Source organism: Schistocerca piceifrons, chromosome X (genome assembly GCF_021461385.2).
Source record: "Schistocerca piceifrons isolate TAMUIC-IGC-003096 chromosome X, iqSchPice1.1, whole genome shotgun sequence".
In the NCBI taxonomy this organism is placed as follows: domain Eukaryota; kingdom Metazoa; phylum Arthropoda; class Insecta; order Orthoptera; family Acrididae; genus Schistocerca; species Schistocerca piceifrons.
Genome location: NC_060149.1, coordinates 260,102,418 through 260,126,725, shown reverse-complemented (window position 1 = coordinate 260,126,725; position 24,308 = coordinate 260,102,418). Strand labels below are relative to the sequence as shown.

Sequence of the window (24,308 nt, the reverse complement as noted above, 5' to 3'; positions counted from 1 at the left end):
CGAGACCATTGGTTCTGCCTGCAACAGTTTGCAGTGTATGCAGAGGTCTTTGGAATAGCTGTTCTGACTACGTATTTTGTCAGTTTCCACTCCGTCATCAGGCCATAGGTGGCCCATCGGGACCATCCGACCGCCGTGTCATCCTCATTGAGGATGCGGATAGGAGGGGCGTGTGGTCAGCACACCTCTCCCGATCGTTACGATGGTTTTCTTTGACCTCCTCAATTGGCATCGCGAGGCTGAGTGCACCCCGAAAAATGGCAACAACTCATGGCGACCCGGATGGTCACCCAGCGCCCAACTTCGGTGATCTGACGGGAACCGGTGTATACACTGCGGCAAGGCCGTTGCCATTGTGTCAGTTTGACACACCCTTGCACCGCCGGATCAGTGACAGATTACAGGCCGCCCACAGTTACCACAGGTTGACTGCGAGTCGGTATTCGCCTGTAACCACATTTGTTGGCTGTGATCGAGATTCCAGGAGGGAGGAAACGGTCAACGGCAGTACAAGCAAGATCAGTCACTTGCTCAAATGCAGCGCCAGAACAGGTATCGTGCCTTAAATGCCTGAAAACATCCAACCATCATAGCATCTCACCTGGATAGAGATCTTGCAGCAGCCTTGGGTTACACGGTTGCCATCAGCCTGCGTGTTGGTTTTGAGAGGTTGTTTCGTGTCCTCGACGACCGCCTCACAAAATGTAACATCTTAATATGGTGATGTGCCGACCAGGCTGGACCAATGAAGAATGGGCTTGTGTCCTGTTCACGGTTGAATCGCGGTTAACCTGGAGTAGGAATTTTTGCATGTGTTGATGAATTTCACGACTAGCATGGGTTGGATCCTTCTATTCTGTGGAAAGGGACCGGTACAGTTGTGCTATTGCTCTCGTCTCATGTTAGCAGCACATACGCGGAACTCTGAGCACTGTCATCTTTAGGCATAAAAATGTAAATGTTGTGTGACTAGGGCCTCCCGTCGGGTAGACGGGTCACGAGGCGCAAGTCTTTTGATGTGACGCCACTTCGGCGACTTGCTCGTCGATGGGGATGAGATGATGATGATTAAGACAACAACACCCAGTCTCTGAGCGGAGAAAATCTCCAACCCAGCTGGGAATCGAACCCGGGCCCTTAGGATTGACATTCTGTCGCGCTGACCAATCAGCTACCGGAGGCGGACATCTTTAGGCATGATACGCTGCAACACTATGTGCACCATTTTCGATGTATGTAAGAGAATTCTGCACCAGTCCACAAGGAACGTATGAAATCTCTTCATATACGTCATGACGCCCGGAAAATGGCTTTCATTGATGAATCCTGCCAATATTAGGGAACAGTTGGCAGTTTCCCATACAACACGCAAGGGTGATCATGTCAAATAGATGATAATGCTCGATCAGAAACGGTTATCCTGATGGTCGTGTACCTGCAACAATAATATATAGCACATCTTTAATGGCCATCTCGCTCCCGGCTTAAATTCTTTTGTACATACTCTTACATCGAACGCTTTATGCTGAAGAAATGCAGGATTAATAGCGCTACCATGGCGAATTTTTGAAGTATAGAGAGCGATTTTGCAGAAATGGTAACTGCTAACATAAACTACGCTATACGGCCGGAGCCGTTCTGCACTGTCGAGTGCCATGCGGGATCTAGCAGGCTGCACTGACAGTTTTTATGTCACTGGTGGTGAGACAACACAGTTGCTAAATACCACCCATAGCCAATGGCCAATTTCCCTTTGTAATAATTTTCTTTAGCGCTGCCATACTTTTACCAGGAAAACCCTTTGTGTTCACGTTATCGCCTTCCGCATGTATTTCTTTCGGTGGAGCTCGAAGATCCACAACATAAGTGTATGTCAGAAATATACACATGACCACCTTAATAACTGATGTGCCCGTGAAGGGACCCCAAATTAAATTAGCACCTCAGGCAACCTATAATATTGCTCGCGTACCACACACCGCTAAGAATGAACTTTTTTAGTGTTCTCGCTTAAATACACAATTATAGAAACATGCTATTGCTTATTTTGGAAGGCAGAGCATCGGTAACTGGCAGAGCTGGTGTCCGTAAATATAAACTGCATTTTAATTTCGGGTAATGATACGTTTTTTTCAGTGAACTGTATATGACAGCATGAGATATTCACCACTCAGTGCGTGAGACATCCAGAGATGAGACAAAGAATTCAGCGGTTCATAGATGGTAGCGAATGTTAAGTATAAGTACTGACGATAATGACCGAATCGGCTTGCCATCTGTATAATAACGGGTTCCACTCTCGTGAAAATGACTCAACAATGGAGACAATAACATAGAAAATTAGTGGGAGAATAAACACCGCTGTAGTACTCTTTCCACTTTTGTTATTCACTTGTTTTTACGTTTGAATTTGCTTTGTGGTTGACGCTACTAATTAATCGAAGTGAAGTGCAGTGCTGTCAAATAATGAAAATAATTTCGGCAAAATCATTCTTTGTATTTTACAGTGTGGGGCTGACTTTCACAGGAAACTCACTACACCTCGCAATTATTAGATGGTTCCCATTCCATATATATGGCAGGTAATAAACGAGATTTGTTTGCAAAGCACTCTGCACTCCACAGTAATCATACTGATTGCTTCATTGCCAGCCTGATACATCAACTATTCCATTACTCCAATACTGCTGGCTAAAATAGAATGCGTGTTGTAGGAAATATCTATCGCCCCTTCCTCCCTCCCCCCTCCCCCCCCCCCTCCCCCTCTCTCTCTCTCTCTCTCTCTCTCTCTCTCTCTCTCTCTCTCTCTCTCTCTCTCTGACAAACGCAAACACACACACACACAGCAAGCGTGCGCCGTGGATCCGAGAACTATTGAATCAGAATTTTTTTTCTCAAAAGGAGTTCCATTTACACTTTTTTTTTTTGGTCATCAGTCTACTGACTGGTTTGATGCGGCCCGCCACGAATTCCTTTCCTGTGCTAACCTCTTAATCTCAGAGTAGTACTTGCAACCTACGTACTCAATTATTTGCTTGACGTATTCCAATCTCTGTCTTCCTCTACAGTTTTTGCCCTCTACAGCTCCCTCTAATACCATGGAAGTCATTCCCTCATGTCTTAGATGTCCTATCATCCTGTCCTTTCTCCTTATCAGTGTTTTCCACATATTCCTTTCCTCTCCGATTCTGCGTAGAACCTCCTCATTCCTTACCTTATCAGTCCACCTAATTTTCAACATTCGTCTATAGCACCACATCTCAAATGCTTCGATTCTCTTCTGTTCCGGTTTTCCCACAGTCCATGTTTCACTACCATACAATGCTGTACTCCAGACGTACATCCTCAGAAATTTCTTCCTCAAATTAAGGCCGGTATTTGATATTAGTAGACCTCATTTACACAGCCAGTCAAGAACGAAGTGAATGATGGATCTTACATTACCTGAAATCTTCAGGAAATTAGGTTAACATCAAACTGTCGCATAGGGAGATTGTAAAAAAATTGATGTAGCGGATTTTTAAAATTTATGGATATGCACCACGGATTGGGTAGCAGATAATGTTATTGGCGCTAACTGGCTCTAAAACTCGTAGGGAAAGAAATATTTTATAGGATAATGGGTGTGCTTAAAGAATACTTTCTGATTATCTATTAAAGAGAATGCGCTGTCCCACACTTCCACATTAGGTATAAAGTATTTACACTACAGGCTATTAAAATTGTAGCACCAAGAAGAAATGCAGATGATAAACGGGTATTCATTGGAAAAATATATTATACTAGAACTGACATGTGATTACATTTTCACGCAAGTTTGGTGCATAGATCCTGAGAAATCAGTACCCTGAACAACCACCTCTGGCCGTAATAACGGCCTTGATACGCCTAGGCATTGAGTCAAACAGAGCTTGGATGGCGTGTACAGGTACAGCTGCCCATGCAGCTTCAAACCGATACCACAGTTCATCAAGAGTAGTGACTGGCGTATTGTGACGAGCCAGTTGCTCGGCCACCATTGACCAGACGTTTTCAATTGGTGAGAGATCTGGAGATGTGCTGGCCAGGACAGCAGTCGAACATTTTCTGTATCCAGAAAGGCCCGTACATGATCTGCAACATGCGGTCGTGCATTATCCTGCTGAAATGTAGGGTTTCGCAGGGATCGAATGAAGGGTAGAGCCACGGGTCGTAACACATCTGAAATGTAACGTCCACTGTTCAAAGTGCCGTCAATTCGAACAAGAGGTGACCGAGACGTGTAACCAATGGCACCCCATACCATCACGCAGGGTGATACGCCAGTATGGCGATGACGAATACACGCTTCCAATGTGCGTTCACCGCGATGTCGCCAAACACGGATGCGACCATCATGATGCTGTAAACAGAACCTGGAATCATCCGAAAAAATGACGTTTTGCCATTCGTGCACCCAGGTTCGTCGTCGAGTACATCATCGCAGGCGCTCCTGTTTGTGATACAGGTCAAGAGTAACCGCAGCCATGGTCTCCGAGCTGATAGTCCATACTGCTGCAAAAGTCGTCGAACTGTCCGTGCAGATAGTTGTTGTCTTGCAAACGTCCCCATGTGTTGACTCAGGGATCGAGACGTGGCTGCACGATCCGTTACAGCCATGCGGATAAGATGCCTGTCATCTCGACTACTAGTGACACGAGGCCGTTGGAATCCAGCACGGCGTTCCGTATTACCCTCCTGAAGCCACAGATTCCATATTCTGCTAACAGTCATTGGATCTCGACCAACGCGAGCAGCAATGTCGCGATACGATAAACCGCAACCGCGATAGGCTACAATCCGATTTTTATCAAAGTCGGAAACGTGAGGGTACGCATTTCTCCTCCTTACACGAGGCATCACAACAACGTTTCACCAGGCAACGCCGGTCAACTGCTATTTGTGTATGAGAAATCGGTTGGAAACTTTCATCATATCAGCACGTTGTAGGTGTCGCCAACGGCGCTAACCTTGTGTGAATGCTCTGAAAAGCTAATAATTTGCATATCACAGCATCTTCTTCCTGTCGGTTAAATTTCGCGTCTGTAGCACGTCATCTTCGTAGTGTAGCAATTTTAATGGCGAGTAGTGTACTTTCTTTTTTAACAGTAAAACGAATCTACGTTTTATGGATCAGCATTACATTTTTGTCGAAAAGAAGGTTCCAAAAGCACAAATTTGCCTATTTTCTATTTGCTGGTGTAGGTTTTCCAAATGCTTTACACGTTTGTCGAAATACAGTTACGTACGTGTTGGTGCACTCTGGTTACACCGAACTATTTCTGCGACTGTGGTGATCGTCGTGTTCCCGAAATTTGCTCTTTCATTTGAGCCCTCATTGCGTAGCGCTGTTCGATGTGTCTCCCGACAAAACAATAAGAAACAAAATCATATTGGGATAAGTCTGGTTACCTCGATAACCAAGTGATGTATGAGACCACAGCAGGTATTTGAGTTGAAAATATACGGTTGTCTCTCGGGCGTGCCCTTAGGGTGTGTCACTTTTCAAAAAATATATAAATGACCTAGTGAATAACATTGGAAGGCTCTTCGTGGATGATGCTGTGTGCACGCTATAAAATTGTAGCAACATTCAGGAAGACCTATAGATGACCAACGCTTGAGTTAGGGATTGTCATTTGACCATCAGCAAACGAATGTATCGTATTGCACATAACTTTGAACTTTGTGTTCTGCCTTACGGCAGGTCTTGTCTTGGGGGAAGCCTCGTCAGAGAGGTCCACCGCATGAGCGTCTAGGGAAGTGATTCCAGTGGTGGTTTCCCGTTGCCTTCCACTGGTGGTGATGATGATGATGATGATGAAACGATAATGAGGAGAACACAAAACCCAGTCCCTGAGCGGAGAAAAATCTCCGACCCAGGGAATCGAACCCTGGCCCCTTGGCGTGATAGATCGCTACGCTGACCACTCAGCTATCGGAGCAGACTATGGCACATCAATAGACAGAAATACTCAATTCTGTATGATTACACGATTGCAGAACGCTCACTAGAAGCAGTCACACCCATTAAATATCCGGTAGCGTGCGAACTGAGTGACAAAGTGGAACGACCTTACAAACCTAATCGCAGGTAAAGCAGATGCCAGATCGACAGCCACTGGAAGGACCCAGGAAGCGTAGTCGAGTCACGAAAAAGGTAGCTTACAGAACACTCCTTCGACCAATATCTGAATATTGCTCGTTAGTCTGGCATCCATACCAGATGGTTGTTGATAGATGAAATAGAAAAGAACGAAAGAAGAGCATCGCGTTTCGTATAGTTTCATTCTGTAAGTGCTAAACGTTACAGAGATGCTCAGCCAACTCCAGTGGCATACGCTGCAGGAGAGGCGTTGTACATCCCGTTTTGGTTTACTGGTAAGATTCCGAGAGCGTACGTTCCTAGAAAAGTTACCAGTACATTGCTTCCTCATAGGTATATCTCGTGAACGAGTCATGAATGTAAAATTAGAGAGATTCGAGCTCACGTGGACTCACGGAGGCTTACCAACAATCGTTTTTCCCGTTGTGCGTGATCAATAAGCTACCACGTGATGTGTGCCAGATTACCAAAATTATTAAGACTTCTCGTGTTTCTATTTTTCTATTCAATTCGCATATGTTACGTATAAAGACTCGTCTGTACAAGCCGAATTTTTCTAACTTTACCGTCTAATTCGTTTCACGATTTGTCAGTTGGGGGAAGTAGTGTTTGTTGACACGTTTCAGAACGTGGGCTGTAGCAGTAGCAGTAGGAGGATGTTAGTGTTTTACCTCCCGTCGACAACGAAGTCATTAGAGACGGAGCACAAGCTCGGATTAGGGAAGGATGGAGAAGAAAACCGGCTGTGTCCTTTCGAAGTAACCGTCCTGGCATTTGCCTTAAGCTGTTTAGGGAATTCGCGGAAAACCTAAATCAGGACAAAATAGGCATCTCTTCTTGGAAAGTTCTCTCCCTCGCTCTTCTCTCTCTCTCTCTCTCTCTCGTTAATCCAACATACTAAATGTTGCAGAACGATTAGCAAAACTGAAGAACTGATCGAAATAACATATTAAGTGCGCTCGTAGTCGCAAATATAGACAACCATCAGCTGTAGAATGGAATGACGACAATGAAAATTTGTGCTGGACCGGGACTCGAACGCGGCTTCCTCCCTCATCGCGGGTGGTCGCCTTACCATTTGGCTGTCACTGCAAGACTCACCGCTAGACCCAAACTTCCATATGTCCCGGTCCGGCACAAATTTTCATTTCGTCAGTCCATTCTACGGTTGATGGTTGTCCATAATCGCAGTTGCGAGTACACCTAATGTGTTTCATAACGGCTGTAGTAGCCGCAGTGCGTGTTCCATTGAACATCCATGCACATCCAAAGGAGCTTTGCATTGTCATCAGAATAACAAGGCACTGCAATACTGTATGATCAAAAGAAGTTTTTCTTTTTTCGTGCATGAATTACACTTTTTAAGTGTACTTTCATCTCACCATATGCGATGTTTGAACATTTAAGTAGTGGGCCGGAACTTGTAAATTGATTTGAGGCATTGTGGCTGGAACTGGTCATTGCCGGTGTGTGTCAGGACCCGAGTAAGCACCCAGGCAGCGCCGTATTTGCAATGTAAATCGGGTTATGTGGAAAGTGGTAATATTTCGACTAACGGTTTATGGTGATGTGGTTTGAATACTGAGAAGAACCGGAGGAAACTGTTTTTATAGAATTGAACTGTATTCGCCAACTAATTGAAAGTGCTGTTTGTTCCCGATGTTTATGTACACGCGAACATGACTCATTATCAAGATGTTTGTGACTGTCTCATTCAGAGACTTAAATAATATTTCTAAGTTGAACAATGCTTCTGGAATATAAACGTATTTGCCGACAGCACGAAGTCAGTTCTTACAAACTTCAATGCAGTACTACGTCGCAAAAATATCCTGTATCCGAACAATAGTGAACAATCAATAGTTTGTTCTGGCCGCAAAAGTACGATTAACAGTTTTTAAATGTAAACTGCGGTTATTTATTTTCGCTGAAGTATTTTCAGAATATACTCGAGTGTATTTTCGAGTTTGTGGTCTTTTATTCGGAACTCGCTTTGCTGCCTACGTAATTAACGCTTCCAGGTACGATCTGTTGCAGTGTGTGCCGCGCGGGATTAGCCGAGCGGTCTCAGGCGCTGCAGTCATGGATTGTGCGGCTGGTCCCGGTTCGAGTTCTCCCCCTCGGGCATGTGTGTGTGTGTGTGTGTGTGTGTGTGTGTGTGTGTGTGTGTGTGTGTGTGTGTGTGTGTGTGTGTGTGTCCTTAGGATAATTTAGGTTAAGTAGTGTGTACGCTTAGGGACTGATGACCTTAGCAGTTAAGTCCCATAAGATTTCACACACATTTCAACATTTTTTTGTTGCAGTGTGTTGTTTTTGTGGTCTTCAGTCCTGAGACTGGTTTGATGCAGCTCTCCATGCTACTCTATCCTGTGCAAGCTTCTTCATCTCTCAGTACCTACTGCAGCCTACATTCTTCTTAATTTGCTTAGTGTATTCATCTCTTGGTCTCCCTCTGATTTTTACCCTCCTCGCTGTCCCCCAATACTAAATTGGTGATCCCTCGATGTCTCAGAACATGTCCTACCAACCGATCCCTTCTTCTAGTCATGTTGTGCCACAAGCTCCTCTTCTCCCCAATTCTATTCAATACCTCATTAGTTATGTGATCTACCCATCTAATCTTCAGCATTCTTCTGTAGCACCACATTTCGAAAGCTTCTATTGTCTTCTTGTCTAAACTATTTATCGTCCACGTTTCACTTCCATACAGAAACACATGATTTTATATTGTCTATTGCTGAAAGTACAACTAAGGTTAACAGGCACAATAGAAACGTGGCTCTTCGTCTAGAAATCTGCGAACACGCCACTGTTTGCCATTCGGCCACAGATTTGGACGAACTACCCGGTCAAGCGCATCGGAAAGCGTATTGGCGGCAGGATTTAGGCGATACGCCGACGGAACGAGAGGTGCACACAGCCGTTTCTCCAGAGGCCCCTTTCTGCTGCAGCCCAGAGCAACTGCCAGAAGCCTGTCTACCACCGCCAATGCAGCTTCTAGTTGTTTGCGTACTGCGACTAAATGGCCCTGCATCCGCACACAGCCAGCATAAGCCCTAGGCATTTTTAATTATTAAAGATAGGTAATTAAACACCCAAAATAGATAAGAAAGGTGTAAAGCATATATAATGTAGTTCGAGACTCCATCAAGGATACTTATTATGTGGTAGTTTCCCATTTTAATTTCTCGAACCTGGTTTCATTTACTTCAGCAGATACAGGGAATTTATGGTTCACTATTCAATTTGACATGTAACTTTTCCCTCAAAAGGTAGTTGTCAGAAACTTTAAGTATAACATTAATAAAAAAAAAGCTCATGTGAAATTTGTAATCTTACCCTCTCACTCATCACTATTAAATTTTTCTTGGTGTCTTCATTAGTTTCAAAAGCTTCGAGAGGCGTAAGATATACAAAAGAAAAACTTTTTACTTATCTTCATGTTCTCTTGTTGTTGGCTACACTTCTTGTGTCTAGAGGTACATTCTTGCAGCTGTAATTTTGATTTAACGTTGTGGGTTCCTGATGACTAAATAACTGATGAAGATTTGCCTGTATTATTCTTGAATTTTATTCTTTGTCACAGTTTTCAAAATCACACCGTTTTTACAATTTCCACTTAATATTCCAAATTACATTATTAGCGCCGATCATAAGAAAAATAAGTCTGTCTCCATCAGAGGCATGCCCACTACTACCACTACATTCTGCGGTATTCACAATATTCTAAAATGTAGACTGGCAATGGCAAGGAAAGCGTTTCTGAAGAAGAGAAATTTGTTAACATCGAGTATAGATTTAAGTGTCAGGAAGTCATTTCTGAAAGTATTTGTATGGAGTGTAGCCATGTATGGAAGTGAAACATGGACGATAAATGATTTGGACAAGAAGAAAATAGAAGTTTTCGAAATGTGGTGCTACAGAAGAATGCTGAAGATTAGATGGGTAGAACACATACCTAATGAGGAGGTATTGATTAGGGTTGGGGAGAAGAGGAGTTTGTGACAACTTGACTAGAAGAAGGGGTCGGTTGGTAGGACATGTTCTGAGGCATCAAGGGATCACCAATGTAGTACTGGAGGGCAGCGTGGAGGGTAAAAATCGTAGAGGGAGACCAAGAGATGAATACACTAAGCAGATTCAGAAGGATGTAGGCTGCAGTACGTATTGGGAGATGAATCTTGTACAGGACAGAGGAGCATGGAGAGCTACATCAAACCAGTCTCATGACTGAAGACCACAACAACAATAAGTTTACTAGAAATTTCGTAATTTCAGATATTTCTAAAAGAAAAATAATTTTATCTGTATCGATTGCAACAACTTAATTTCTTTTTATACATTCTGGTCTGAAACACAATACATCGTATACAAAATCAAATTAAATTCCTTCAATGAAACAGCCCAGAATGTTCACCTATACAAGGATCTGTAGTATACATATCGGTTTTTTCTATTTAAAAAAAAGGTATTATTAGCGGAGGGTGTCCCATTAGAAGTTGCATTAAAATTTAATTGCGGTCGATTTTTTACGTAAATAAAATTCCCATAGGAGTGGAAAACGGTCTAATTCTTGCTTCAACAAATGTCAGCAGCAAAGTTTGAAGGAATGTCGAGTTATTCATAACGAGAGTGATAGTTCGACAGAAATCGTGGCAGAATGAATGAAGTCTCATTATAACTGTTTATTGTGCAAAAATATTGAAATTATTCCTTGAAGACAACTTTATATTTCAATGTCATTAAGCATAAAACTAATCTTGCATGCTAAACTATACACAGCACTCATTGTCTGTAATTGTAATTTCTTTTTTATTTCTGGTTGGCGTAATTGTGACAATCTTACATTGTCAAGGGCACTAAATTCCGTTCACCATTCTCGTACATCAGCTTATACAGAAAAGATAATATTAAGAGCTCATGCCTCTCTGAACTCCTTAAAATCAGGCACATGCTGATACTTGAAAACGGTTTAGGTAAGCAGTACAATTAAAAAGCAGTCTGGCTGTTGTGCTGACTAGAGAAATTCCGATTACAAATCCAGGTTTCGAACTTTCAAGGCTGCACCTCTTCCGACAGTAAATATAAGACAGTAATATGTGGAGAATGTATTACCTGCTCGGTTAACTGACAAAGAGTCCCGATTCGAACGTATGGGGTCACCATCACTTAATGTCGTCGGCTGAGTCTGGATAAACCGGAAGGAGGACTTCCTCCAAGGATGATGTGTTTAAGTCAGCCTAACAGCCCTAGAAGCAAAACGTTTAGTGCAAATGAGTGTTTCATCCCTTGCAGAAAGTTATCGGCAGAATTAAAAAAATATGTTGATGCTATATAAACATTCCGATGTGATTTTAGTGTCCCCTTCACATTTTTCAAACCTGGATTATGAAACCATCTCTTCGAAAACACGAGGCACAGAGGTTATTGCTGTTAATACGGCTATTTCCCGATAAGTAAAGATTCAGTTCCAATAAAAATTGGGTGATACGAAAAGTGAGATCAAAATCGCCGTGTCGATTCCAAACTGTCCCAAGTGCGAAATTTCTGCCGTGAGTGAAGAAGTAGATGATTTTTTAGACTATGGTGTGGCGCGCAATAAAACCTGCAAACACACACGTACTGCCTCCATAAACGGCATTGAATCATCATCACTCTTGCAGCAACATTTTTTTGGGACAATTGGGTCAAGTCTGGTTGAGGTTGCCGTCAGCATTAGCGATCAGTGATGATTTTCTCTATGATATTTCAAAATCCTTGGACGTAGATGATGGAAATGTAGAAAAATAACCAGATCTATGTTGCGACCATATAATATGAAGCCGGCCGCGGTGGCCGAGCGGTTCTAGGCGCTTCATTCCGGAACCGCGCGACTGCTACGGTCGCAGGTTCGAATCCTGCCTCGGACATGGATATGAGTGATTTCCTTAGGTTAGTTAGGTTTAAGTAGTACTACGTTCTAGGGGACTGATGACCTCAGATGTTAAGTCCCACAGTGCTCAGTGCCATTTGAACCATTTATAATATGAAAATATCATGCTTGAGAAATGTAATTTACGCCTTATGCTTTTAATTTTTTGAAAACACTTTTTCGGCGCTCTAGCTTAATCTGAAGCCGGAGAAGAGAAAGTATGTAGCTACCGCATACGCCCTCTAACGCACTGAACAATTATCTGGGGCTTGCACCTGATAGTTTAGTAAATAATGCTCGAAACCTGCAGTTACATTAGGTGACAGCAGATTCCACAAAATTTTTATTATCCACTAGAGACCGTAGCAATGATTCTTCCTGATTGAATTAAAGCGAACTGATGACCCAACGTTCAATAAGTATGTGCTGAAAACATTTCTCACGTAAAAGTTACAAAATGTGCACAAACATTTGGCAGAATATTTTTCGAACATTCTGCTGCCCTCTGCGCTTACGTTCCTCACTCGCGCGTTAAGTCGTCCAGATGATTGATCTTACTGAAACTCAAGAAATTATTGTATGCTTAAAGGTATCAGTCAGAATGGAACTTCGAACAGTAATAGCATAGAAAGCTTCCGAAGGTGATCCTAGGAAACATCTATGATGAGAACGCTGTGTTTGATTTTGATTTGTATTTGTTGTAACAGTATTGTTACCTTATTTTCACACTTTGTTATTTTTACAACTCTGATACTGTATATTTCTTTCTGCCAACACAGTGCAATGTGTCAAATTTGAATAGATGTTTTGCTTGTATATAGTTTTCATTTTCAATTCGTTTTCTTCCACAGGTTGGTACAGAGGATTCTCGCAGAAAAACAGATCGATAAAGGTAAGGAAATAAATTACAAATTTCCGCTGCTCAAGTTGTTTAGTTCCACCATTTTTTCTGCCGTGCAGCAATGAAACAGCTAAACCGTGTTGTACATGTTTACTATAATTGGCCTGCCTTTTACTGTTTAGATAGTTATCTTATTGCTGTTTTAACTAGTTGTAGCACACTTTGTCTTAACCTGAACTCTCAATGAAAATATCTTAGCGGGAGACGTTTTTCCCTAAAGTTTACAGTTTCATCAAGCTTAGCATGCTACTTCATGAAAACAGGGAATAAAAGTATGGGTACAATTATTAAAAATCTTAATTCCTGTCGACATTACAAATCTTTCTCGTTAATGCCAGGCTATTGGCGAGCTTTGTAACAGTTAAGCATTTGTCACCTCCCATGTTGCATGTTCTGTGCACTAAATTCTACTACTTTGACTTTATAATCTTCACAATCCGCGATAAATCCTGTTTCGATTGACGCTTAAAATCTCTACAGAATTTTTCAATTAGCAATACTTTTTGCAGCAAATAACTTATTTTACTCCTTCATGGACACGATAGTGATTCGCGGATTCAATCAGCGGGACATTTGAAGATGTAAATCAACACGCCAAAGACACCTCATAGGTAGACGGGGTTTATGTAACTGTCTGATATAGTGTGTTTATTATCCGTGCAAATTCTTACACAGTATGTGCGCGAAGTATTCGGACCCTACCCAATAAGAGTGTTACAGATATCGACATACTGACTGCGTGGAACGCAGCGACAATGTCTGTTGTTGGGCGAGAAACGAGAGCAATTTATTCAGCACAGCGTAAACACTTCATGCGTTGTAAGATAATTCGATGCCTCTAGTATAAAAATCAGGTTGGAAGGTTCGTCTGCTCTAAAGTCAACAAATGAACTATTCCCGATTTCGTTGTCAGGCAGATATGTGACGGTAAGCTGTAGAAACATGCATGATCGTGGGAAAGATAGACGCCACCTACAGGAAAATTAAATAAACTTTTGAAGAAAAGAGAAGAAGCGGCTGTATCAATGTATAGAGCTCAGATGGCAAGCCAGTTCAAAGCAAAGAACGGAAGGCTGAAAAGTGGAAGGAATATATGGAAGGGCAATACAAAGGGAATAAATATTATCTCGAGTACACGACGTTCCCTTCGAGTTATTGAGCTCCTTGGCAGAATATACCCTTTGATATGCAAGGCATGAGACAGGGGAAATAAGCTTAGACTTAAAGAAGAGAGTAATAATTCCAGTTCCAAGGAAGGCAGGTTCTGACAGGTGTGAATATTACAAAACCAATAATAAAATCATGGTTGCAAAATACTGAGACGAGTTATTTACGAAAGGATGGAAGGACTAGTATAATTCGACCTCTGGAAAGATCACTTTTGGTTCCGGAGAAATGTAGGAAAATGCGAGGCAATGCAGGCAGTACAAGTTAACTTAGAAGATGGAATCAAAAATGGTAAACTTGAATTTATAATATTTGTAGATTTTTTCATCGTCAAGCGATGCTGCGAAAATTAGATTAGGAAATGAGACACTAAAAGTAGTAGACGATGTTTGCTATTTCGGTAGCAAAGTAAGTGACAATTACCGAAGTAAATATGATATAAAATGCAGATTTACAATACCAGGCAATGTGTTAGGATGTTATTTCTGGAAGTATTTGTTTGGAAATAGTCTTGTACAAAAGTGAAACGTGAAAGATAAGCAATTCAGGCAAGAAGAAAATAGAAGCTTTTGAAATCAGGTGCCACAGAAGAAATCTGAAGTTTATATGGATAGATCGGATGGCTACTGAAGAGGTAATGAATCGAAATGGGAAGAAAACTGAATGGCATAACTTGACTAAAATAGGAATCGGTAGGTAGGCCACGTCCTGAGGCATCAAGGAATTGTCAGTTTGGCAATGGAAGGAAGTGTGCGCGCTAAAAATTGAAGATGGAGACCAAAGCTTGAACACAGTAAGCCACTCTTCGCTGGATCTTGTCAATCCCTTCTATTAACCCTACTTGGTAAGAGCCTCAGACTGATGAGCGATTCTCAAGAATAGGACAAACAAGTGTTTTACAAGCCATTTGTTTCGTAGGTGAATTATATTTTCTTAAGATATTTCCAATGGATCTCAGTCTTGCAGCTGCATCTACAATTTGTTTTATGTGGTCATTCCACTTTAGGTCGCTCCAGGTAGTTACTCCTAGGTACAGAGTGACCCAGAAAGAACGCCCTTTTCAACTATTTTCAAAAACATGACTAACACAGATCGTTATGATTTACAAATGCAAACGGGTTAGTTAATCTTTGGAGTTTCATGCGGTATGTAGCACTCACTTCTTAAAAATCACATCTCTGGGATGAGCACCGCCTTTATCGGAGTACTCATGCAGAAGAGCTATGAAGCTGTTACGCAAAGTGTTCTTCAGTATAGCAACAGGAATACATTTCTACGCATGTGAGCGTCCAGCGTGTAGAGGTTTGCAGGACGATTTTCGAACACTCGGTATTTAAGATATCCATAGAGCAAGAAATTGGCAGGCGTCAGCTCGGATGAATGTGCCACCGTCCTGTTGATAACACGTGAGTGGATGGGGATACTATTGTAGCACAGGAACGACAAAATTCCGAACCATGTACACATATAGCTCAGAATTCACAGGATATGTTGCACCATTGTCGTCCAGAAGCAAATATGGACCCCTGATCCTAGCTATAGCGAGTCCACACCACAGCGTTCATTTCGGGCTTTGCAGCTCCTGTTCATGGACTTGCTGCGGGTTCTCAGTGCCTCAAGAACGGCAGTTTTGCATCTTAACTGTCCATGACAATAAGAAGAGGTGTGCTTCGTCAGTCATCATCAAGCCGTCAACAATTCCTAGATTAGCCGCTCACATTTCCAGAAACGTGTGCAAAATCGTACACGTGCGACCTTAAGCGTGCACTACCTGTATCTTACAGCGCCCTGCATGCAAATCTAGGTCTAACATGCACCGTAGACAGAGGTATGAAAGTTCTCCTTCCAGGCTGCCTGCCCCTGTCTCCGCTGCAACCATTAAAGCAGCTCAACCTTCCGCAACTGACACACAAGAGTACACGTGTACTGAAGCACAGTGGTTAACGCAGGACGACTTGGATTTCCGCAAACCTGGCAAGCTTCTCGCGACCCGTTCAGCCTGCTGCACCTAACAACATATTGCGCTGTTAATGCAACTTGATTATCCAGCTATACGTTTGGGTAGCTAGTTTCACTACAGTTCATTTATCATATTGCTGGCAGCAGCAAAATAAACAAACCGAACTTAAAGGAGATTGATTAGAAATTAGAAATTGGGTTCGTATACCACTCACGAAACAGAATCCAAGACGATCAGGGGAGACGTTTTCGCATGTTTATGAGGCAGTTTCAAAGAAATCGGTAGGTGTCTCGCAATTCACATTGTATAAAAAGGTTCCCCACTGAGGAACCTCGAGTGTTCCACTCCTACAAATCCTTAATCCGTCCCATCCTCTGTTATGCCAGTCCCGCCTGGATTTCCACCGTCCCCCTCCCTCCAAATTGTATAAGTCCCTCCAGATTCTCGAGCGCCATGCACTCCGCCTCGCCTTCCGTATCCGTCTCCCACGTGGATCCTATATCACCTGATTCCTTTCCTCCATCTGCACTTTTCCTCGAACATGTCCACCTCCTATACACCTCCCCCTGACGTGATCCCCCTCATCCCCTGGTTGCTCCTCTCCTCTCCTCTCCAACCCCAGCCCGCTGCTGCGCCTTCGCCGTTGTGTCCCCCCTACCCTCCACCTCTACACCAGCCATCTCCTTTCCCAAGGTGGTTTCCATCAACTCCCCCTCCCAGATGATGCCCTCTCTCCCTCCATTTATCCCTCCTATCAACTATGATCCTCACCTCGCCCTCCCTCCCTCCCTCAGTCCTTTTCCCAGGCTCGCTCTCCCCCCCACCCTTCCATCCTGTTTCTCCTCCACCTACCCACCCTTTGACTCCATTCCTCCCCCCCCCCCCCCCAGAGTCCTTTTTCTTTCCCCTCCACTGTCTTCCCCAGTCCTTTTCTCGCGTCCACCCTGCTCCTCCCCCCCTCCCCCATTTTTCTGTGCTCTCCCCCTCCATCAGTTACGCCCTTATTCCCCCCCCCCCATCTGCCCGGGTTCTCTCCCCCCCCCCCCCAATAGTCATATACCTTCATACTCTATAGTGCATTGTTTTCCGTGAGTGTTCAGTGTTGTGTGTGCCCTTTTTACAGTGCTGCAAACAGAAACCAGACAGTCGCCGTGTTTTTTAATTGTGCCTGTATTTTCTAAGTGTTTTTAAATCAGCATCACTGACCTCTTTGTTTTTTATGCTTTTTTCACAACGTATTACGCTGCTGCCAGCTCCCTCCCCCCCCCCCCCGCCCCTCCCTCTGGGAGGAATCGAAATACAAAAAAAAAACCCTCGACTGTATCATGACGTGTTATTAAATTTGGCGATCAGTTACCTCACTCCATAAATATTTTGAACGAGAATAAAGATCTAGTGGCCGGCAAGTGTGTGGAAATCTTCGCCAAAGACTTGAGACCATTTACAAATTCATAGGCTTTCTAAATTTAGGGCGAACATCGATTGAAATAGGGAAATAATACGGCTCAGTGGATGTTAAAAAAGACATTCTGGTGGCATGTAACTTATTGCGAAGTAAGCTTGGTACGGAAGAAAAGCTTCTTCTTTCGGACATGTACTTTTTAGATTAACGTAATATGAAAAACGAACTTTCTGTTTCCTACATTGCATTTGGTGAATTTAGAATTAACTGCTTTGCCCACTTAGAATGAATTCAGCGCAACTGTAATATACCTCTTGGAAAAATTAATTAAAATCGGTGTAACTGGAGTCATAATTGGCTGAAAGACACTAAGGTTACAGAAACGAGACTTCAAAACCTTACTTTAGTTGGCATAGACTAAACAGAAGTCTTCATGTTCTTAGGTGCAAAGGATCTCGACTTTTAGAGATGGCTCTGCTTACTGCAGACAACTTGTATAAGAGGTGAGCTGATGATGATCTGAATCGAGAATAGCCAGACCTAGTCGAAAGAGGGTGAAGTTGCAGAGAAAATCGTTCATATAGAATTAACAAATAAGCCCAAAATACGCCGAAATGGAAAAAAGGACAAAAAATCAGCCATTTCCTGGCCTACAATGACTGAAAATGTATATATATTTCACTGAGGTTCCTCTTATGATACTCTGTTAAAAACTCCGAACTCTACTCAGAACACTACAGTGACAGCGTACAGAGTTAAGTGCCACGTAGTGTAGCACTGTGGGAAGACGGGCAGGCAAGTAAGAATCCTGGAGCCTGCTTGAATTGGGCACAGCTCGGCTTGGACACGAGTAGAGCAGCCTGCCCGTTCTACAGATGACATGCAGCAGCTTGCCTGCCTGGCTAACAGCCAATCATAGGCATGTTAAAAGAGGAATTTGTACACATCTGGCCGTAGAAATCTGTGGCTCATCTTTAGTGCCTGCGATCGCTGAGGACTAGTTTGAACTGATGCCAAACGGTCGATGTTTTTCCGTGTCCTCATGTTTCGGGGTTGTCCAGGAGATTTGCTATCATGCACAGACCCACCCCTAAACCGCTTAGCTATCCAGCGTCGTATGGTATGGCCATCCGGGTCGTGTCCGCGATGGTTTAATCTGCGGGAAGCTCGTTAAAGCTCTACCACACTGACACGGTCTTGCACACTTCACCTCTCCATCGTAACTGAATTTCCCACTCCCTTGCAACGCCGTTAGTGTGTCACCTGCGCGCGCACACACACAGTCCTCATAGCCAACTGAAAAGCGACGTTATTTCTGACTCGCCCAGTATTTTTCGGTAATTACTGTTTCAAGTGTTTTTTTTTTTTTTGCCAGCAGCGTAATCGAACAGTAGTGGATCTTTTCGCCCATTTATGCACAGTACGTTACATTTATTTCCTTTCAGTGTCAACCATCAGTCCCAGCACCAATCTTCGATTCTCTGTAGGTCTACCTGAAGCTCTCTGTGGACTTCTGGCGTTGCTGCCTTCTTATAGAGAACCGCATCATCCGTGATTGCGTCATATAGCTTCCGACGTTTTGCATTAGATCATTTACATACCGAGTGTAAGTGCAGGTATTTTTGTATGTGGTACCTCAATATGTACACACATCAATGTGTTGGCTGTTTTTTTTTTTTTCTCTCTACGTTGCATAGCCTTCCCACAAACACGTCACGAACTTTACGACCTGATGTTTTCTGCACAATAGTACTGTATCACTAAGTGGACTAAGCCCGTCAGTATAGACTAACCGTTTCTCGTGCCCGCGTCCATACTTCAACTCCCGAACTGTTGCCCATTGGAAAATGCACATTCATGGCTTCCTCTTGCCGCATGCACTTGGAAGTGCTAACCAACTAAAGACATACGGCTATATTTAGTAGTCTACAAATAACGTACATGCTGATGTAATGTTGTTCAGTACACAGTCCTCAGTCACGAATTGAAATCTCTGCACTCACATCAGGTAAACCCTGTGCACTGTATGCAGCGACTGTCCTATCTCACTTCCCCTGTGGTACTTTCAGAAATTACCTTTACATGTGTCGATATTGTTTGGTTAAGAGCGACATGTTGAGTCCAATCTGGTGTAATGCTCACAAGGGAAATTTCTCATCGCAACCCCCTCAGATTTAGTTGGTAAGATGACCCAGTGAATAGTCCGTCAAAAAATGAACACAGATCAAGCAAGAAAACAGAGGGAAGGCGTACTGAACGGTGAGAAAAGAAGCAAAATACAACAGTGAACGGCCCAAGATTAATATCTGCAGCATAGAGCAAATCTGGATGGCCACGGCGTCGTTATGTTTTCACAGAGACTGCGAAGGCGGAGATCCGTGTTCGAATCTCTCTCGTGACCCACTTTTTTCCGCAGGATTATGAACTGTCCGTCCGGTCATTGACGGGTCTGTTTGTTGTTTTTAGAGCTGTGTGTCTGTTTCGTGGCGTAACGTCCGTTTGCAACAGCGAGGCGTAAGGGACCTCCAGACGTACGTACTTCCAATTTGTTCTAATGACTCATGCGTTCTGTTGTGGAAGTTTTGTCTCTTCATTTCCTTTGTTGTGGCATAGTTCACACCCGGTTTTTTTGTTTTGTTTTTGTTGTTGTTTTCATTTCTGTGAGAGGGCAATGCGACATCTCGCCTGCTCCCGCTATTCATCATATTAACTTAGGACAGTAATATGTTCTTACCAAATGACTCATATCCTGTAACCAGTGTATACTATGACAATTGCCAAGACTAATGAAGAAGAACTGACACGTCAGTGACCGGACGGGAAGTTCATAATTTTGTGAAAAAAAAGTGGGGCACAGGGGAGGTTTGAATATAGATCTCCCTCTGTGCAGTCCAACATCGTGACTACACAACCATGACGCCATAGCTCTTGCAATTCATTGATGATGCACATCTTGAGCTTGGATCGTTCACTGATTCTATTTTCCTTTTTTCACAATTCAGTTCACCTACTTCCTGTTTTCATGCTTGACCTGTGTTCAGTTTTAGACGGACTATCCACTGGGTGATTTCACCAATAAATCGGAGGAGGGTGCGACGAGTGTTTCCCTTGTCAGTAAGCTCGTATTTTGTTCACTGAACGACAGTGTGGAACTATCAGATGTTTCTCTGACGTCCAATAACACTTTATCAACATGGGTGCCGATGTCGGCGTCACTCTTGATTTCATGGACGAACAGAGCGAACTGAGCTTAGCAAGATCTCTGTATGCGGAAACTATGATGATTTTTAAACAGGGGATTTTCATTCTGCAAATACGTCATAATACACTACTCGCCATTAAAATTGTTACACCCCGAAGATGACGTGCTACAGACGCGAAATTTAACCGACGGGAAGAAGATGCTGTGATACGCAAATGATTAGCTTTTCAGACCATTCACACAAGGTTGGCGCCGGTGGCGACACCTACAACGTGCTCACATGAGGAAAGTTTCCAACCGATTTCTCATACACAAACTGCAGTTGACCAACCTTGCCTGGTGAAACGTTGTGAGGAGAAATGCATACCATCACGTTTCCGACTTTGATAAAGGTCGGATTGTAGCCTATCGCGATTGCGGTTTATCGCATCGCGACATTGCTGCTCGCGTTGGTCGAGATCCAATGACTGTTAGAATATGGAATCTGTGGGTTCAGGAGAGTAATACGGAACGCCGTGCTGGATCCCAACGGCCTCGTATCACTAGCAGTCGAGATGACAGTCATCTTATCCGCATGGCTGTAACGGATCGTGCAGCCATGTCTCGATCCCTGAGTTAACAGATGGGGACGTTTGCAAGACAACAACCATCTGCACGAACAGTTCGACGACGTTTGCAGCAGTATGGACTATTAGCTCGGAGACCATGGCTGCCGTTACCCTTGGCGCTGCATCACAGACAGGAGTGCCTGCGATGGTGTACTCAGCGACGAATCTGGGTGCACGAATGGCAAAACGTCATTTTTTCGGATGAATCCAGGTTCTGTTTACAGCATCGTGATGGTCACATCCGTGTTTGGCGACATCGCGGTGAACGCACATTGGAAGCGTGTATTCGTCATTGCCATACTGGCATATCACCCGGCGTGATGGTATGGGGTGCCATTGGTTACGCGTCTCGGTCATGTCTTGTTCGCATTGACGGCACTTTGAACAGTGGACGTTACATTTCAGATGTGTTACGACCCGTGGCTCTGCCCTTCATTCGATCCCTGCGAAACCGTACTTTTCATCAGGATAATGAACGACCGCATGTTGCAGGTCCTGTACAGGCCTTTCTGGAAACAGAAAATGTCCGATTGCTGCCCTGGCCAGCACATTCTCCAGATCTCTCACCAACTGAAAACGTCTGGTCAATGGTGGCCGAGCAACTGGCTCGTCACAATTACGCCAGTCACTACTCTTGATGAACTGTGGTAGCCGGCCGCGGTGGTCTCGCGGTTCTAGGCGCGCAGTCCGGAACCGCGCGACTACTACGGTCGCAGGTTCGAATCCTGCCTCGGGCATGGATGTGTGTGATGTCCTTAGGTTAGTTAGGTTTAAGTAGTTCTAAGTTCTAGGCGACTGATGACCACAGCTGTTAAGTCCCATAGTGCTCAGAGCCATTTGAACCATGAACTGTGGTATGGTGTTGAAGCTGCATGGACAGCTGTACGTGTACACGCCATCCAAGCTCTGTTTGACTCGATGCCCAGGCGTATCAAGGCCGTTATTATGGCCAGAGGTGGTTGTTCTGGGTAATGATTTCTCAGGGTCTATGCATCCAAATCGCATGAAAATGTAACCACATGTCAGATCTAGTATAATATATTTGTCTAATGGATACCCGTTTATCATCTGCATTTCTTCGTGGTGTAGCAATTTTAATGTCCAGTTGTGTATGTGAGCACAAAGAACGTTCCATAATTCTAAAGCAGAGTGATGTCAGCGATGCGAGCCTTTAATTATGTTCATCTGTCCTACGACCCTTCTTAAAAACGAAAATGACCTATTTTTCCAGTCGCTAGGTACCCGTCGTTACACCAGCGACCTCAGCGACCAGCGATAGAGTACTGCTAGAAGGGTACCAAGTTCTTACGCATAATCTCCGTAGAATTTCACAGGTAATCATCCAGTCCTGAGCGATTTTAGTTGCTTTTTTATACCGAGATCACGTACTCAATATCTACCATTTCGGCGTTCGAGTGATAAATGAAAGACTAACCATATTGCGATCTTCTGGGTGAAAGAGTTTCGGAAGACCGAATTTAGCATTTCAGCTTTCTCTTTGTCATGTAACATTTCGACGCCTGTATGGTGTCTTTATGACAACAGAAGGTTTGATCCGCTTGATGACTTTACGTAGACCAAAACATCTTAACATCTTGGGGTTTTTTAGTCTGATTGACAACATTTTATTTCTCTCATTCCCCTAGTTTTGCTCTGTTCAGCACACACACACACATATATATATATATATATATATATATATATATATATATATATATATGTGTGTGTGTGTGTGTGTGTGTGTATGTATGTATAATGTGATGCGGCTCATTTTGCTTTCGTAGAAACTTCCTAAGACAGCTATTAAACCGCGGAGGTTTTTTTTCTTTCGCTTAAAATCTTGCCCTGTGTACACTCGTCTAAGGCGCATTGAATAGTGCTTATGAAATTTTCCTATCTGTGCTGTACATCGTAGTCCTGGGAGCTAAATATCTAATGTTGACTTCTCAGATGCTCTGCAGTTTGTACCATGGCCAGTCTTGCCAAGCAAATATATTTTCCTGCCTTTCAAATGGTTCAAATGGCTCCGAGCACTATCGGAGTTAACATCTGAGGTCATCAGTCCCCTACACGTAGAACTACTTAAACCTAACTAACCTAAGGACATCACACACGTCCATGCCCGAGGCAGGATTCGAACCTGCGACCGTAGCAGCCACGTGGTTGCAGACTGAAGCGCCGAGACCCGCTCGACCACAGTGGTCTGATTTCCTGCCTTTCTTAACATTCCATGTTACACCTGTAATCATTGATGTTAGCAAAGCTTTGTAATCACGTCTGCCCTCTACTTTAACTGATTCGAAATGTGCGGGTCTGTTTGTTGTTAGGACCTCTAAAACGTTGCCCTCGCGAGTTTGATCTCTCTCTATCATGTCGAAGTGATTTCAGACAATACAGTCAGAACAATCTCACAAGAATCCCTGCCTTTGGCACCAAATTTTATCGCGTGTCTTTCTCATTCTATAGCTAGCAAATTAGTGTCCCTCTGTTACAATAACATGATCATGAAAGTGCAAGTTCTCTCTGAAGCGCTCTGTCACTACAGCTCCTATGCAGGTGGTCTATAAATGCATCCAGTTGACATGTTTGTCCTGCCTTTGATGCTTAAGTTTGGCCAGATCATTTCACATTCGGACTCTGTAATAACTTCCCTAAATATTATCCTGTTCCTTAAAGAAATAAATACGTCGCCACTATTGGTGTGTAACGTATCCTCGCGAAATATGTTTCAGTCTGAACTGAGGATTCGGCTGCTATTCACTTCTGAATTCAGTTAACTTTCTGCTCGTAATAGCAACTGGTCAGTACCATAGATGCTCCTGATGTTTACTAATGTCACATTAGCATTTTCTATTTCCTACCTAAGGGGATAAATGTCTCCTGAGAGTAATGTGGCTGGTCTATATTCAATTCTGGCAGGCAGTTCATTACTGTTCTGAAGGAGAAATTCCTCTAACCTATTAAAAAAAAGTGTGTACGTCACACATGCTCTCTTACCTGAAGTGTAAACCATTCAGAAGGAAAAACATCATA

The 24,308-nt window shown here is 43.3% G+C and overlaps 1 protein-coding gene across 1 annotated transcript in view; it reads left to right on the top strand.

The window, feature by feature from the left end:
• The window catches only part of LOC124722296 (dedicator of cytokinesis protein 3-like), a 636,964-nt gene that overhangs the window by 299,879 nt on the left and 312,777 nt on the right, over positions 1–24,308 (top strand). Inside the window, exon 3 of the mRNA XM_047247479.1 lies at positions 12,887–12,927. Coding sequence (XP_047103435.1) covers positions 12,887–12,927 — 41 coding nt within the window. The remainder of the gene's footprint in view (positions 1–12,886; positions 12,928–24,308) is intronic.